At 44.7% G+C, this 12,936-nt stretch overlaps 1 protein-coding gene across 2 annotated transcripts in view; it reads right to left on the bottom strand.

Moving 5' to 3' along the window:
• CDCP1 (CUB domain containing protein 1) overlaps positions 1–12,936 on the bottom strand; it is a 47,933-nt gene that overhangs the window by 15,849 nt on the left and 19,148 nt on the right. For both annotated transcript variants that reach the window (XM_081072212.1, XM_081072213.1), the window contains exons 2-4: positions 9,001–9,207; positions 3,707–4,069; positions 2,456–2,824 (exon numbers count right to left, since the gene is read on the bottom strand). In XM_081072212.1, coding sequence (XP_080928338.1) covers positions 2,456–2,824; positions 3,707–4,069; positions 9,001–9,207 — 939 coding nt within the window. The remainder of the gene's footprint in view (positions 1–2,455; positions 2,825–3,706; positions 4,070–9,000; positions 9,208–12,936) is intronic.

Raw genomic sequence — 12,936 nt, forward strand, 5'->3', positions numbered from 1 at the left:
GAGACCACAGAGAGGTTCAATTAAATGTTCAAGGCTACTTAGCTAGTAGAGGGTCAGATCTGTGATTTGAACCCAGTTTCCTGCCATAAAAGAATGGTATATTCTTTCTACAAGCTGCAGAGGTTTTCTTCATGTAAAAATCATTCAAGCCCGAGGTTTAAAACAGTTCCCGACACAAAAAAGACAACCTCTCACCATTTGATACTTATTGACACTGGGAACCTTTGAAGGGATTAGGTTATTGACTGAAGTTTCATAAAGGCCCCTAATCATTTCTGTGGAATCTACAGAGATTTCTTACTTTAAAATGAAAATGGGCTCCTTGGGAATAAGTCAGAGGCCATAATATGTGTCAACGCCGCCAGGATAAATTCCAGACTCCTGGGGCCTGAGGTAGAGTGCTTCCTACCTGCCAGACACTGAGCTGCCTCATTTCATCCTCACAACAACCCCTATGAGGGCAGGCTTATCATCTCTATTTTAAGAGGAGGAATTGAGTCACACAGAGGTTACGAGACGTGCCCATGGCCACACAGTAAGTCGAGGAACCGGGTTCAGCTCCACACAGGCCAAACCCAGAAGACATGGCCTTAACCACTGGGCTACGCTGCCTACAAAACAAGCTGCCCACACATTTTTATCAAGTGAAGGATTGTTAAGAATGGATCAGACAAATGCCCAGGACTGGCTGCCTTGGGCAACCCCTTGAAATTTAGGGTCCACGTTAGGGATCCTAAGAGGATCCAGATGGAGCTGCCCAGAAATTGGAGCTCTTAATGAGTCCAGGCCAACCAAATTTTATCCCCAGAGCCCAGAGATAATTCTGCTGGCCCAGTCCATGGACTCCTCTAGGAAAACGTAAACTCTACCTCACACAAAGGTCTTGACACGGTCACACACCTCCACACTGCAAGTAATCACGCTTTATTTACCTCACAACTAAAGCCATACCCTTCTTGATGCTGGTGATAGCACGATGACAATTTGCTTAGTTTTAGAAATCAGCCCAGCTGATGTTACAGGAAACAATGAACCAGCAGCATTTCACACTGACTGAGATAAATAAGGAAGCTATCTTCTGAAACTCATACCCACCCCATTCCAAATCCTTTCATGGCTGTTTCAGCATTCTGATTATAAAAAGGTGACAGTGGAATCATAAAATGTGTCAATAAACACACACACACACACACACATTCACAAATATATACGCAAAGTTGTACCTTCTACATACTTATTGTGAATTTAGAGGAATCTCGGGTCAAGATACGGGTGGAGCTGCAGCTCCCCGGGCAGCCATGCCCCAAGTGGGCAGCAAGGGGCATTCCCAAGACAGTGCCAGGTGGGCAACCCCTTGAGTGGATCCCACATGGTCACTTCTCAGATGTTTCTCAACCCTACAAAAATAAACAGCATGCCACTCCACACTCCCACTTAATTTTTCTGCCTGGCTCCGCCTACTTCCTGGAAGGAAACAAGAAAAACAAGGCTGAGAATCAGGCCTCTGGATAGAACCCATCCTCAGCACGTGTCAGAAGTGTCCTGACCACGTGTCACCACTTGCTCCTTCGTGAATTCCACAGATGAGTCCCAGGAATAACCACCCTGAACTCACCTTGTATGTTATCTCAAAATCCATGCCATTCCCCTCAGCGCCAGGACTCAGGTTAGGCAAGAGGCACCCAGAGAGCAAAGTTTAAGGAGGGGCTTGCTCTCAGGGGCTGACCTGTACTTACGCCTCCGTAAGACTGAGCACTTCAAAGTGGGGGTCCTGGGCATATTGCCTTACAAGTCCTGGCCCTGGCTCCCCTTCTCTAGGTTCATGATGTCTTAGTCATTGTGTGTGGAACGTTCCGTAACCTCCTCCTCATCCACCGACCTGGGTTTCAGTGTGGTCCACAGCACAGGCTCTGGATTCTGAGCTTGCTCTGCTCCTGACAAGCTGGGTGATATTAGGCTAGTTCCATAACTTCTCTGAACCCTCTGGTTCCTCCTGAGTAAATGATAACAATTCCTGCCGCCCCTACTGGTTGTAATAAATAAGCGGTGTGCTCAGGGCAGGGCTTGGCACACACAGTGTGTGCCCAGTGGGGGTGCTCAGCCAGTAAAACAGTGTTGGCTATCGTTATTGCTGACGGTGTGGTGACATCCCGGCTCACAGTGTAGGGTCAAGACATGATGTCTAAAAGGCAACTTTCCAGCACCTTCATTAGCACCCTGAGCACAAATTCCTGTTTGCTTCTATTGTGTTGAAATGGAATGGCATGCCAGGTGTTCACCAGAAAGCCTGTCTCACTGCCTAGCAACGCACTTCCTGCAACTCTTACAGGGTCCAGAGTCCAATGGTCTAGAAGCCACAGGTGAGAAACAGGAAGGGAACCTCACTCCAAGCAGACTCCCCAGGAAGGAAAGAAGGTGCTAGAAGAGGAGGGGAAAGGAAAGTGGGCTCACTTACAGCTTTCATTTTGTGGATGTTGAACCAAAACTTGAAACTTCAGCCGGAGGATCCCTGGATTTTGGGCATCCTGGTCACAGCCCTGCAGGGAGAGGTTGAAGTTCCCGGCCATGTTCCCGGGCTGCTTGTCGGCCAGCTTGAACACCTCGGGGTTGGTGGTGGAGCCCGGGATGTAGTACTCTACCCGCTCCTCCTTCTTCTCGCAGTTGGAGACGTTGAAGTGGAGGAAGGAGACACTTGCCCGCAGATGTGGGGGAATGACAAACTGCCAAGTCATGAGCTCGTCCTCAGGGAAGCCATCCGGGTAGTTGGCAGACATCAGGGTTGCTGAACCTTCACCCTCAAACACAGATTCAATGATGCATAGTCCTATTGGGAGTGGAAATGAAACATGGCAATTAGATCCCGCCTTTGCTGTCCACAGCTGAGGGGCAGGGGGGCGAGGAGAGGGGAAGGCGGTTCTCGGGTCCTGAGCTGAATGCGGTATGAGGAGACATCAGCAGTGGGTGAGTCAAGGTTTCATAACTGAGTCAGTGGGGGAGAAAGCCCTGCCCACTTCGTTGGCGTAAATACTCCCAACCATAGCTGATATTTCAAGCTACCAAAGTGAGATGACTGAATGTGGAGTAGGGAATAGTGGCAAAGCAGCTCATCATCATTATAGTATTTCCATCTCCAGGTACAATTGGCATAAATGACCTCAAAAGCACAGAAAACAGGAAAATGTCGTGAAAGAATTAGGTGATGAGTTTTGAGTGTTTATTACCGTTTTTTCTAAACTCATTTACTTACTTGTCAGTTCATGTAGTTTTATTTTTAGGAATGGCTCTGCTTACCACGAGAGCACAAAATTCCTGCACATTTAACAGTCAGCCCTCGTGAGCCGGTGTGGGCCAGCTCTCACACACCACTGACACAATTAGAGAAAACATGCAAGAGATAGACATAGGACAGGACAAAGAAATTGGAAATGGAGCGATCACAGTAGGTCTGCAGAACCAACCCCATCTCATTTCTTGCAAACAAACCTCCCATGTGCAAAGGACAAAGAAAAGAGAGCGGCCACCAGGTTAATAGAGAAGGATGAGAGCTCACCCAGCGTGGCCTGAATAGCTTCAAGAGCGGGAGCTTCTTTGTATGATTCAGGTTGAATCATACAAAACTGCTGACACCTGACCCTCACTGACCTAGACCACTGGTGATTCTGAATGTTTCAACCTCAGCAGAGTGGGGAAGAGGGTGTGTGCTCACGTTTTATGGACGACCGGTTTGCGATGCTGAAGCCGGAGACGTTTCTGTCGTGGAACCACGGCAGGTGCAAGGCCATTTTCACGCGCTCCTGCATCTTGATCCGGGACACAGTGCCATTGCTGCAGAAGGTTCCGATTTTGACCATGGCGGCATCGATGCGGCCGCTGATGGAGTGAGTGACTCCGTCCGGGCAGCTCTCCCCGGGCCCGATCTGCCTCAGGCGAGGCATGGAAAACTGCAGCTCCAGACCGATGCTCTTGTGAGCGTGGACGTCCCAGATGAAAGTTCTGTTGAGGGTGGGCAGTGCCGACGTTGGGGGCTGCAGCTGGACCTCCCCAAAAGGACATCGGCCTGACATGCAGTCTGAAACACAGTCATAAAACAGTCTTTGTCACAAACACTACCAGGCCACTCACTGCTCCGTCTCACCCCTGTACTTGACCCTTTGGGAGCTCCACTAGGTGGGCGCACCCATCTCCAGGTTGCGTGAGTGTTGGTGGCCAGTGGCACACAGATGCACCCTTCTCTGGGCAAGTGCCTCGGCTGGTGGCGGGGGGGGGAGGGGGTGCCACAAAAGCCCAAGTGGTTTCGCTGCCCTCTCCCTCCCATCCCAACAATGGCAGCAGCCCACAGTCAATCACTGCCCGTCGCACAAGTGAAAAAGCCTGAGCTCCCTGCTTCAAGTGACACAACCTCGGGAAGCCTGAGGCTACACTTCAGCTAAAACAACATCTTTGCTTACTTCTTCCCTTGCTCTCTCCTGCTTTTCTCACATCTTCATAGGCTGCTTCTCTTGACAAATGACTTAAATCTGCCTTCAGTCTCTGCTTCCAGGAATCCAGACCCTAGACACTCCCTAACTACTGTGTTTTTCAGATTCAGTGGAGTCCCGTTGGTGGGCCCCTGCCCAGGCCTTCCTGGACATCAGCATCGCCCTCTGCAAGGGAGCCTATGCTCTGAGATACTCTATTCCCTCTGTTCTGAGAAAGTCCCAGTTTCACAACTTTTAGGGCGCAGCACCAATGGCGAAACTCCACCTTTCAAAACTGGTTTTCCCATCAGCATACTCATCAACACACTGAGACACTCAGAATGTCCAAGCCCCTTAATGACTGGGACCCGGAGACACAGTGACCTTCCTGCCTCGTGGCTTTAATGCTCATATTTTATTACCATGACAGCGAATTTTTTAAAAGGCTAACACCTAATGACATCCTTCGATGTATTTTGTTCTGAAGGCTTTTAAAACAAAGGGAGAAATGCTGCTGCTGTCGAGGAGGAAAGAAGAGGAAAGCATGTGAAAGAAGTAATAGACAGCAGGCCATGTAACAGTTAAAACTTGTTGTCTCGGGCATGTGAAAAGTGCGGTGGCCACTGGCCACTGGGATCACGGTCTGTGAATCTCTATTGCTGCCCACGTGGGGTATTTGAAAGGACTGCCAACTTGAAATGGAATGATGGGAGAATTTCAGAGCTGTCTAGGACCTCTGAGGTCGTCTACACCAAACCTCTCACTTTTGCAAAGCAGCCCTGGAGTCTGGAGGACGAGCGTGGTGCTTGCAGTACACACTATCCCAAAAGCCCAGCTGTGTCTAGTCATGCCAACCCACTGTGCCAGCTAACCCACAAAACAGGGTTAGCTAATGAGGCGACAAGGGTGGCTTGGATTAGATTTTGTGCATCAATAAAGATAGTACCTACTATTTTAGGAGCTTATGGAAACTTGTTTATATCAAGCCACCTCTTTCCTTCAAAAGTTGGCCTCGTAAGTTGCCACCTACACCTCCAAGGTGCCCAGGGCCATGTGGAGTGGCTCCTGCTGGGTTTTGTGCTCTTGTGGGATCACTTTACCCTGTTAAGGCTTTGGTTCTCAGCCCTGGTTCCACACTAGACTCACCTGGAAGACATTTAGAAAATACACAAGCCTGGGCCACCTGAGATATTTTGATTTATTTCATACCAAGATCTTGGAGTCAAAAAGCTCCATCGCCCAGCCAGTCACAGCTCTACCACCAGTCACGTGAGTCAGGTTGTAAAAGCGCTTTTTAATTTGTTGCTAAGAGCTTTGGTTTTGAGGATGGGCACAGGGAAGAATAGTCACAATGATTGGCATGCCTCCAAGTCTCCTGTCCCCCCGGGCCAAAATGTTAAACAACTAAAATGATTCCCAACAGGGGATGGAGAAGTGTCCTTTTGGAAGTGATTCACAACTCAGATGGCCCCAGCAGAGACTTCTACTTTCAGTAACTTTAATAGGACTGTTCAAGGAAGGATGAGAACAGAGGTATCAAACTTTGTCCGAGACTTTTCACAATGCTTATTCAGGGAAGGTTTGAAAAATGAGGGGCAGCTAGAACACTGCACTGGATTTCAGTGTCTGGAGTTATTATTTTAGAAATTAATATCTTCATAAATTTAGAAATCAATATCTTCATAAATATTTTCAAAAATTGTGAGCATGTGTCTTTACTATGTGGTAAATTTTGTGTTGCATTCTAATACTTGACTTGTGAGATGAGCTGTATTACCCTTTTCCTTTTCCAAGATGGCAGTCTCTTTATTGGTTTAACTGATTATAATAAAGTAATTTATGCTTGTAAAAAACAAAAACAAACAAACAAACACACAGTACGGAAGAACAGGAAGAGGAAAATGAATGTCACCTGTTCCCCTCCCCCAACCACTATAGAAATAATACAAGGTCAGCGTTTTGGTGTTTATCCCTCCAGACTCTGGGCTCTGTATGACTATGTGTACCTGTGTTTGTATTCAATAAAGTGGGACTGAACTGTTCTCTTACTACAAGCTGCATTGTTTTCAATGAAACAAGATTATTTGGGGCATCTTTCCATGTCAGATACACAGGTCTCCTTCATTCTTTGAATAGCAACACACCCTTCCATTGAATTCTTAAGTATATCAATATTCTCTTCGGCTCTGGAAAAACTTCATTGAGATTTTAACTGTAACTGACTTAAACTGATAAATTAATTTGTGGGAGAATTGACATTTAAAAGGTACTGAGAGCTTCATCAAGGAACATAGTATATTTCTCCATTTATTTACATCTTTTGTCTTTCAGTAAAATTTTATATTTTGCTTCATATACATTTGATGTATTTATTAAGTGTTCCCTAAATATTTAATTAGAACTTCTGAATAATGGTGACCGATAGTATGCAGAGTGGGAATACTTAAGTTGTTCCCTGTGTTATTCTCAATGCTTCTCTGACTGTTGTATGATATTTACTATCAGTTTTTGATAGATATACTTTATTGGATGACATCCTTCTATTTCTGGTTTACTGTTTTATTAAAAACACGAAATGTTATCTAAGATGATCATATGTAGTTTTTCCTCTTACCTAATAATGCAAAGCATGACATTAACCAATTTGTTAATGGTGAACCACCCTTACAGTCTTCCAGGGAGCCCTCCCTGCTCTGGTTGCCTTATTCTTTTAATGCATTTTGGGGATTTGAGATATTTTATTTAGGAGTTTTTTGGCTGTAAAATCATAAGAGATTGTGGTTTTCTTTTTTATGCTTTGGCAGATGTGGACATCAGGGTTGTAAGAGCCTTATAATACTGAACTGTGGACCTTCTCTTTCTATGCTCAAAATGGGGGTTGGCAAACGACATACAGCTCATGAGGCCAATCCAGCCAAACACTTTTGTTACTGTAAATAAAGCTCCACCGGAACATTCATTGCTTATTTGTTTACCTGTTATCTATGGCTGATTTCATGCTGTAACAGCAGAGCTGAGCAGTAGTGACAGAGACGAGGTAGCCTTTTACAGAAAAAGCCTGCCAATGCTCCTCCTGAGTGGTTTAAATAGCATAGAAATTATTTGCTCCTTGATGGTTGATAACATCCTCTATGAAACCATCCCTAATTAACCCAAACCCTACTCTCCTCCATCTTGGACATTTTTCTAATCTCCTCCCTGGTTATTTATTTATTTAGGTTTCCTACCTTTCTATGAGTTAATCTGGCTTATCAAGTTTTCCCTGAAAATCATCGATGTCATTCAGATTTTTATACTGAATACCATAATGTTGCACACAGTCTCTTATAATTTTAGAAATTGCCTTTGTGTATGTCACTAAACCCACGTTTATTTCAATGCTATATATTTCTATTTTCTCCTTTATCCCAGGAGATTAACCAGAGGGTTGTCTATTTGATTGTCTTTATAGAGAACAAGGGCTTGGTTTTAGTTATTAAATGTGGTTTTAAAACTGCTTTTAAGTATTTGAATTTCCATTATTTTTCCCAATCCCTTTTTCCTAAGATTTATTTTATCCTTTTTCTTTTTCTTTTATTAAAATTTATTGGGGTGACAATGGTTAATAAAATTACATAGGTTTCAAGTGTACAATTCTGTAATACATCATCTATATATCACATTGTGTGCTCACCACCCAGAGTCAGTTCCCTTCCCATTACCATATATTTGACCTCCTTTACCCTCTTGTATTATCCTCCCTCCCCATATTTTATCCTTTTTCTTCCTTCATGATCTATTGCCCAATCCATGTATTTTCAGTTAAAGTCAAATAAATTTTCTGAGTATGGCTTTAATTAGATAACAAATAGTGTTCTCACTGTTATGACTGCAGCTATTAGTTCCTAGTTGGCATGCCTACCTTAAAATGATTGGGAAAGTTTACATTTGTTTTCTTCTGCCCAATTATTACTTTTTATGTCAATCTCCTATCCCAAGCTCAAGTTCTGAATGCTAATAATACCAAATATCTACAATTGGTTCAATTCTTATGTGTCATACATTCGCAATCCATTATTTCATTTCATCTTCATAACAACCCTATTGGTTGGTACAAAGACTCTTATTTTGTGGACTAGAAAACTAAGTCACCAAGGAGTTAACGTAACTTACACGAAGTCATGTGACCAGGTCACACGATCAGCAGTACTGGACCGTGAAGCCAAACCCAGCGCCCTCAGCCTCCAAAGCTGCTATTTTTTCACTCTGCCTTTTGGACCCAATTTCCCCACTCTTATCTCCTCAACCTTCCAATCTTTTGTCCTCCAACTCCCTTGACATTTGCTCCCCTTCAGCCAAGTGTTTTCAGCCCATCAGACTGAGCATCACAGACCCGAAGGCCAGCAGCTCTGTTCAGAGACAGTGTGGCTTTGTGGTTACAGGCCAAGACTCTGCACTCTGAGAACTCAGATTCCGGTCCCATTGCTACTTGTTAGCATTGGAGGCTGGCTTAGCATAGGGAAGAGAGGCAGGGAGGCCAAACAGTCCATGAGCGTGTACTTACCAATATTCTTGTGGATCTCCATGACAAAGTAATTCTCTGGATTCTGGCACATAAAGGAAAAGGTCTTTTTTTCTCCAGATTTGATGGATAACATGATTGTAGGTGTTTTAGAAGTGAGGATGTAACAGGGCCTTGCCAGAGTCGAGGTCCCAGGCTTTATGGAGACTGTAATGCCACTTCCAGGAGGCAGAGCAATCTCAGAAGCTTCTGAAGGAATGAAGAAAAATGGAGTGAGCAGGATGAGTTAGGTCTGCTATCCTGCCGTCTTTCTTTCAGGGAGGGTGCCCTCTTTGATAACTTTGTTCCTTGCCCCCCGTCTGAGAAGGGAGATGATGTAAAATGACAGTGCTGTCCCTCCCAGTGGGAAAGAATCGGGCCACTGTGGGCTGTGCATGGACACGTGTCTCTAGTTTGGCCTATTAGTTCTGCTAAAAATTAAAACCACTACACCACATCCTAGATATCCATATTTTCAAATCCCCCATCTGTGATTGGATAGCAATGAGAGAAACTGCCACACCACTTCTCACTGTGAAAGTCCACATACAGAAAAGTCGATCTGTAGAGGGTCGTGTGTATCTGCAAAGGGCTGCTGTCTCCTTCCCTGGGCACTTCATATGCCCAGTACATCATTCATTCATACATACATACATACATACATACATACATACATGTACTATGGTAGAGGAGGTTAGGAAAACTTTTGCAGAAATTCGATATAAATATACTGTGTCAACAAGCTTGAAAGTTAGAGCAAAATAATGCTCATACCTCAGACTGGGGTTCAGCAAAATGATCTGAACAAACAAGACCAAGCCAGTGAGGTGGGGGTCGGTTACTAAACAGAGATGGGCACCCCGGTCAGGATGGAGCCTTGGTTCATCAACAAGCCCAATCTCCTTCTCATTCCCTTTGCTTTATCAATTTTTAAGTCTTGAAGACTACAACAGAAGAGCCACCATCCCTTCCCTGACTCAGGTCCTGACTGTGAGTCTCTGGGAGGCTGACAGCCTGGGAGCAGTGGTTGAAGGGATGGTCATCTGCGGGTGGGTCCCGTGGAGGGAACCCAGGGGCTCACAGACCCACAGGGCAGCAGGTGGTGCCTCTGTCCCACCGTGTTCTGGAGCAAAGAGAAGGTCAGTACCTGTTACGGTACCTGTACACGGAAGGCGACGGTACCTGTACACGGAAGGCGATGGTACCTGTACACAGAAGGTGACAGTACTTGTACACGGAAGATGCTCAGTAAGCGTTTGACCAATGAATAGCAACCCAACCCCAAATTTTTCTTTGTTTTCCAGCTGTGCTTTTCCTCCCTCCTTTTAAAAATACGTTTTTAGTCAACTTTATTGAGATATAACTTATATACATTACGAAGGACCCACTCATTTTAAGAGTTCTGACAAATATAGATACAGGAGACCACCACCACAATCAAGATATGAAAACAAAAAAGTTTCCTGGGCACCCCTCTGTCGTCAACCTTCACTCCGGGTCCCAGAAAACGAGCAGTGAGTTACGTCTGCTTTGGACCTTTCTATAAACAGAATCTGACAGAATCTTCTCTTTTGTATCTGGCTTCTTTGCTCAGCATATTGGTGAGATTCCTCTGCAGTATTGCATGGGTCAGAAGTTTGTTCCTTTTTTTTTGTTGTTGGCTGAGTACTGTTCCATTGTGTGGACAGGCCACGGTTTATTAATCCATGCACCCGTTGAGTGACATGTGAGTTCCGCCCAGGTGTTGACCAGCCATTGCTTTAATTTTACCAGAAGGTCTAGTCGGCAAGAGAGGTGCATGCATTTCTCCTCCCACAGTGCACCTGTGTTCCCAGAGCCCAGCAGCTGTTTGTGATCAAATGTCTGGAATTTTGTCAACCTCTTCTGGTACCTCTCTGCCCCTCACTCACTGCGCCAGCCCTGCCAGCCAGCAGCTCTTTATAGGGTGTGGAAATTGAACCCTCAACCTGCGATAATGAACTGCAAGTTCATTACAGTACATTTAATTACATTAATTACATTAAAGTACATTACATTTACCCCATTTATCAGGTAAGAACTTTAACCTCTTTGGGCCTCTGTTCCTTCATTTGTAAAATGAGGGGGTTGGGCTAGAATAACTCTCCGTTCCCTGCGCAGTCAGAGTCTGTGATCAGTACTCGGTCGGTCATGTAGTAAGAAGTCACTTTGCAACTGTAAGCATTGACAACTGGTGCCCAGCAGTGACACCTCTCTCGGAGTACGAGAGCATCAGCACAGCTGCTTTTGTGACTTGTTTTCAACATGGCTTAGGTTTGCATTTTTTGGAACAAAACTTCTTATCTCTCCAAGCTCAGCTTGTACCTCTCTTTGCCTTGGTCACTGTACTCGGTCACCTTTGCCTTCTTTTTGAACACATCAATCCCTTTCCCACCTCAGGGCCTTTGCATGTGCTGGTCCTAATTCCTAAAATGCTCTTTCTCTAGCAAGAGCCGGGTCCTTTTTGTCACTCCAGCCTCAGCTCAGAGGTCATCTCTGCAGAGCGGCCTTCCCTGACCAGCCACCGAAAGTGCTCCTCCCAAGGCCCAGCCCAGTCATCCTGTACCTTCTTTATGCCCATCCCTGCTCTAGTCCCTGACTCAGCGAACCAAGTTACTTGTTCATTTGTTCTTGCTTCCCATGATCAGAACGGAGCTCCTTTCCTACGGGAAGGCAGCGGGAACTTGCCTTTTTCAGTGGCAGCCTCAGGGCCCAGACAGTGCATGGTGCCCACGTGGAGGTGGGAATTACAAGCCTCCCAACAGCTCCATTGAAAACTGTAATCTTCACGTCCTTGTCTTTGCTGCATTTCATTTCTTACAAACACACTAACATTCCTATATTGAAGTTTGGGCTAATAAATTTGGGTGGGAACCAGGAACTCTGAGCTTTTAAATTAATAGCCTCAGAGACAGAAAACACCCTCTGAGGCAGAAATTTATTTACGCAAATGTTTCATCTTCAAGCAGCGTAGCCATTCAAATCTTCTGAGAGAGGTAGGAAGGTCCAGGGGTTCTTTAAGACACCAGATTAAAAATGAATCTACATCTGTGTTCAGAAGCCCAGTTGTCAGATTTATGTCCAAGCTGTGTATGTCAACCCTTATGTTCTTTTTCTGTAATCATAAACATGTCTTACCCTAGTATTTGTAAAAGATTCTTGGAGCACCAGTCTATATCTTGACCAGGGTGGTGATTATACCTTGGCCACAAATGCCACAATTCATCAAACTATACACTTAAAATTGGTGATGTTTATTACATGTAAGTTATGCCTTCATAAACAAAAAAGAGGAACAAACACCTGTGTTAGAAAGATTGTGTTTCTACACAGAATAGGCACTTAATAAATGAAAAAAAATCATGGCCATGGTTAAAATATGGCTTAATATTTTCGAGTGGGCCTAGTTTCTCTCAAGGTATGTGTGGTATTTTCAAATATCATTAAATTAGCTTTTGAGAAGAATAAGGCTGATCTCACCAGCATCTCTCCACTCAGTTCTCTCCTGCTTTTGGGCAGGTCAGTCCCCCCAAATAATTCTGGGGATATGACAATCTGTTCTATTATTAATGACAGCCAAAGAAAAATGTACAATCTCTTCAGAAAATTATTTTTTTTCCTTTTAGAATCTTTGAAATCATGTATTCATTCAACAAACATTTTCTGGGTTCATAATATGTTCTAGGGGCCATACTTGGTGCCTAAGATTTAATGACAAAAACAGCCAGGGTCCCTGTTCCCAGGGAGTTATCCCAGGGAGTTATCCCAGCGAGAAATCCCCAAACTAGGGGATTTCTAGGTGCGTGGAGGGCTTTAAAGATGATAAAGTACCACATCCCAGTAGGGCCACCATGGGACCTGGAATCTGTATTGGAAACACTTTTTTGGGTCCATGGTGTAGATCTAGGCATCCACTTTTTC

This window comes from Rhinolophus hipposideros, assembly GCF_964194185.1.
Source record: "Rhinolophus hipposideros genome assembly, chromosome: 14".
Lineage (NCBI taxonomy): Eukaryota > Metazoa > Chordata > Mammalia > Chiroptera > Rhinolophidae > Rhinolophus > Rhinolophus hipposideros.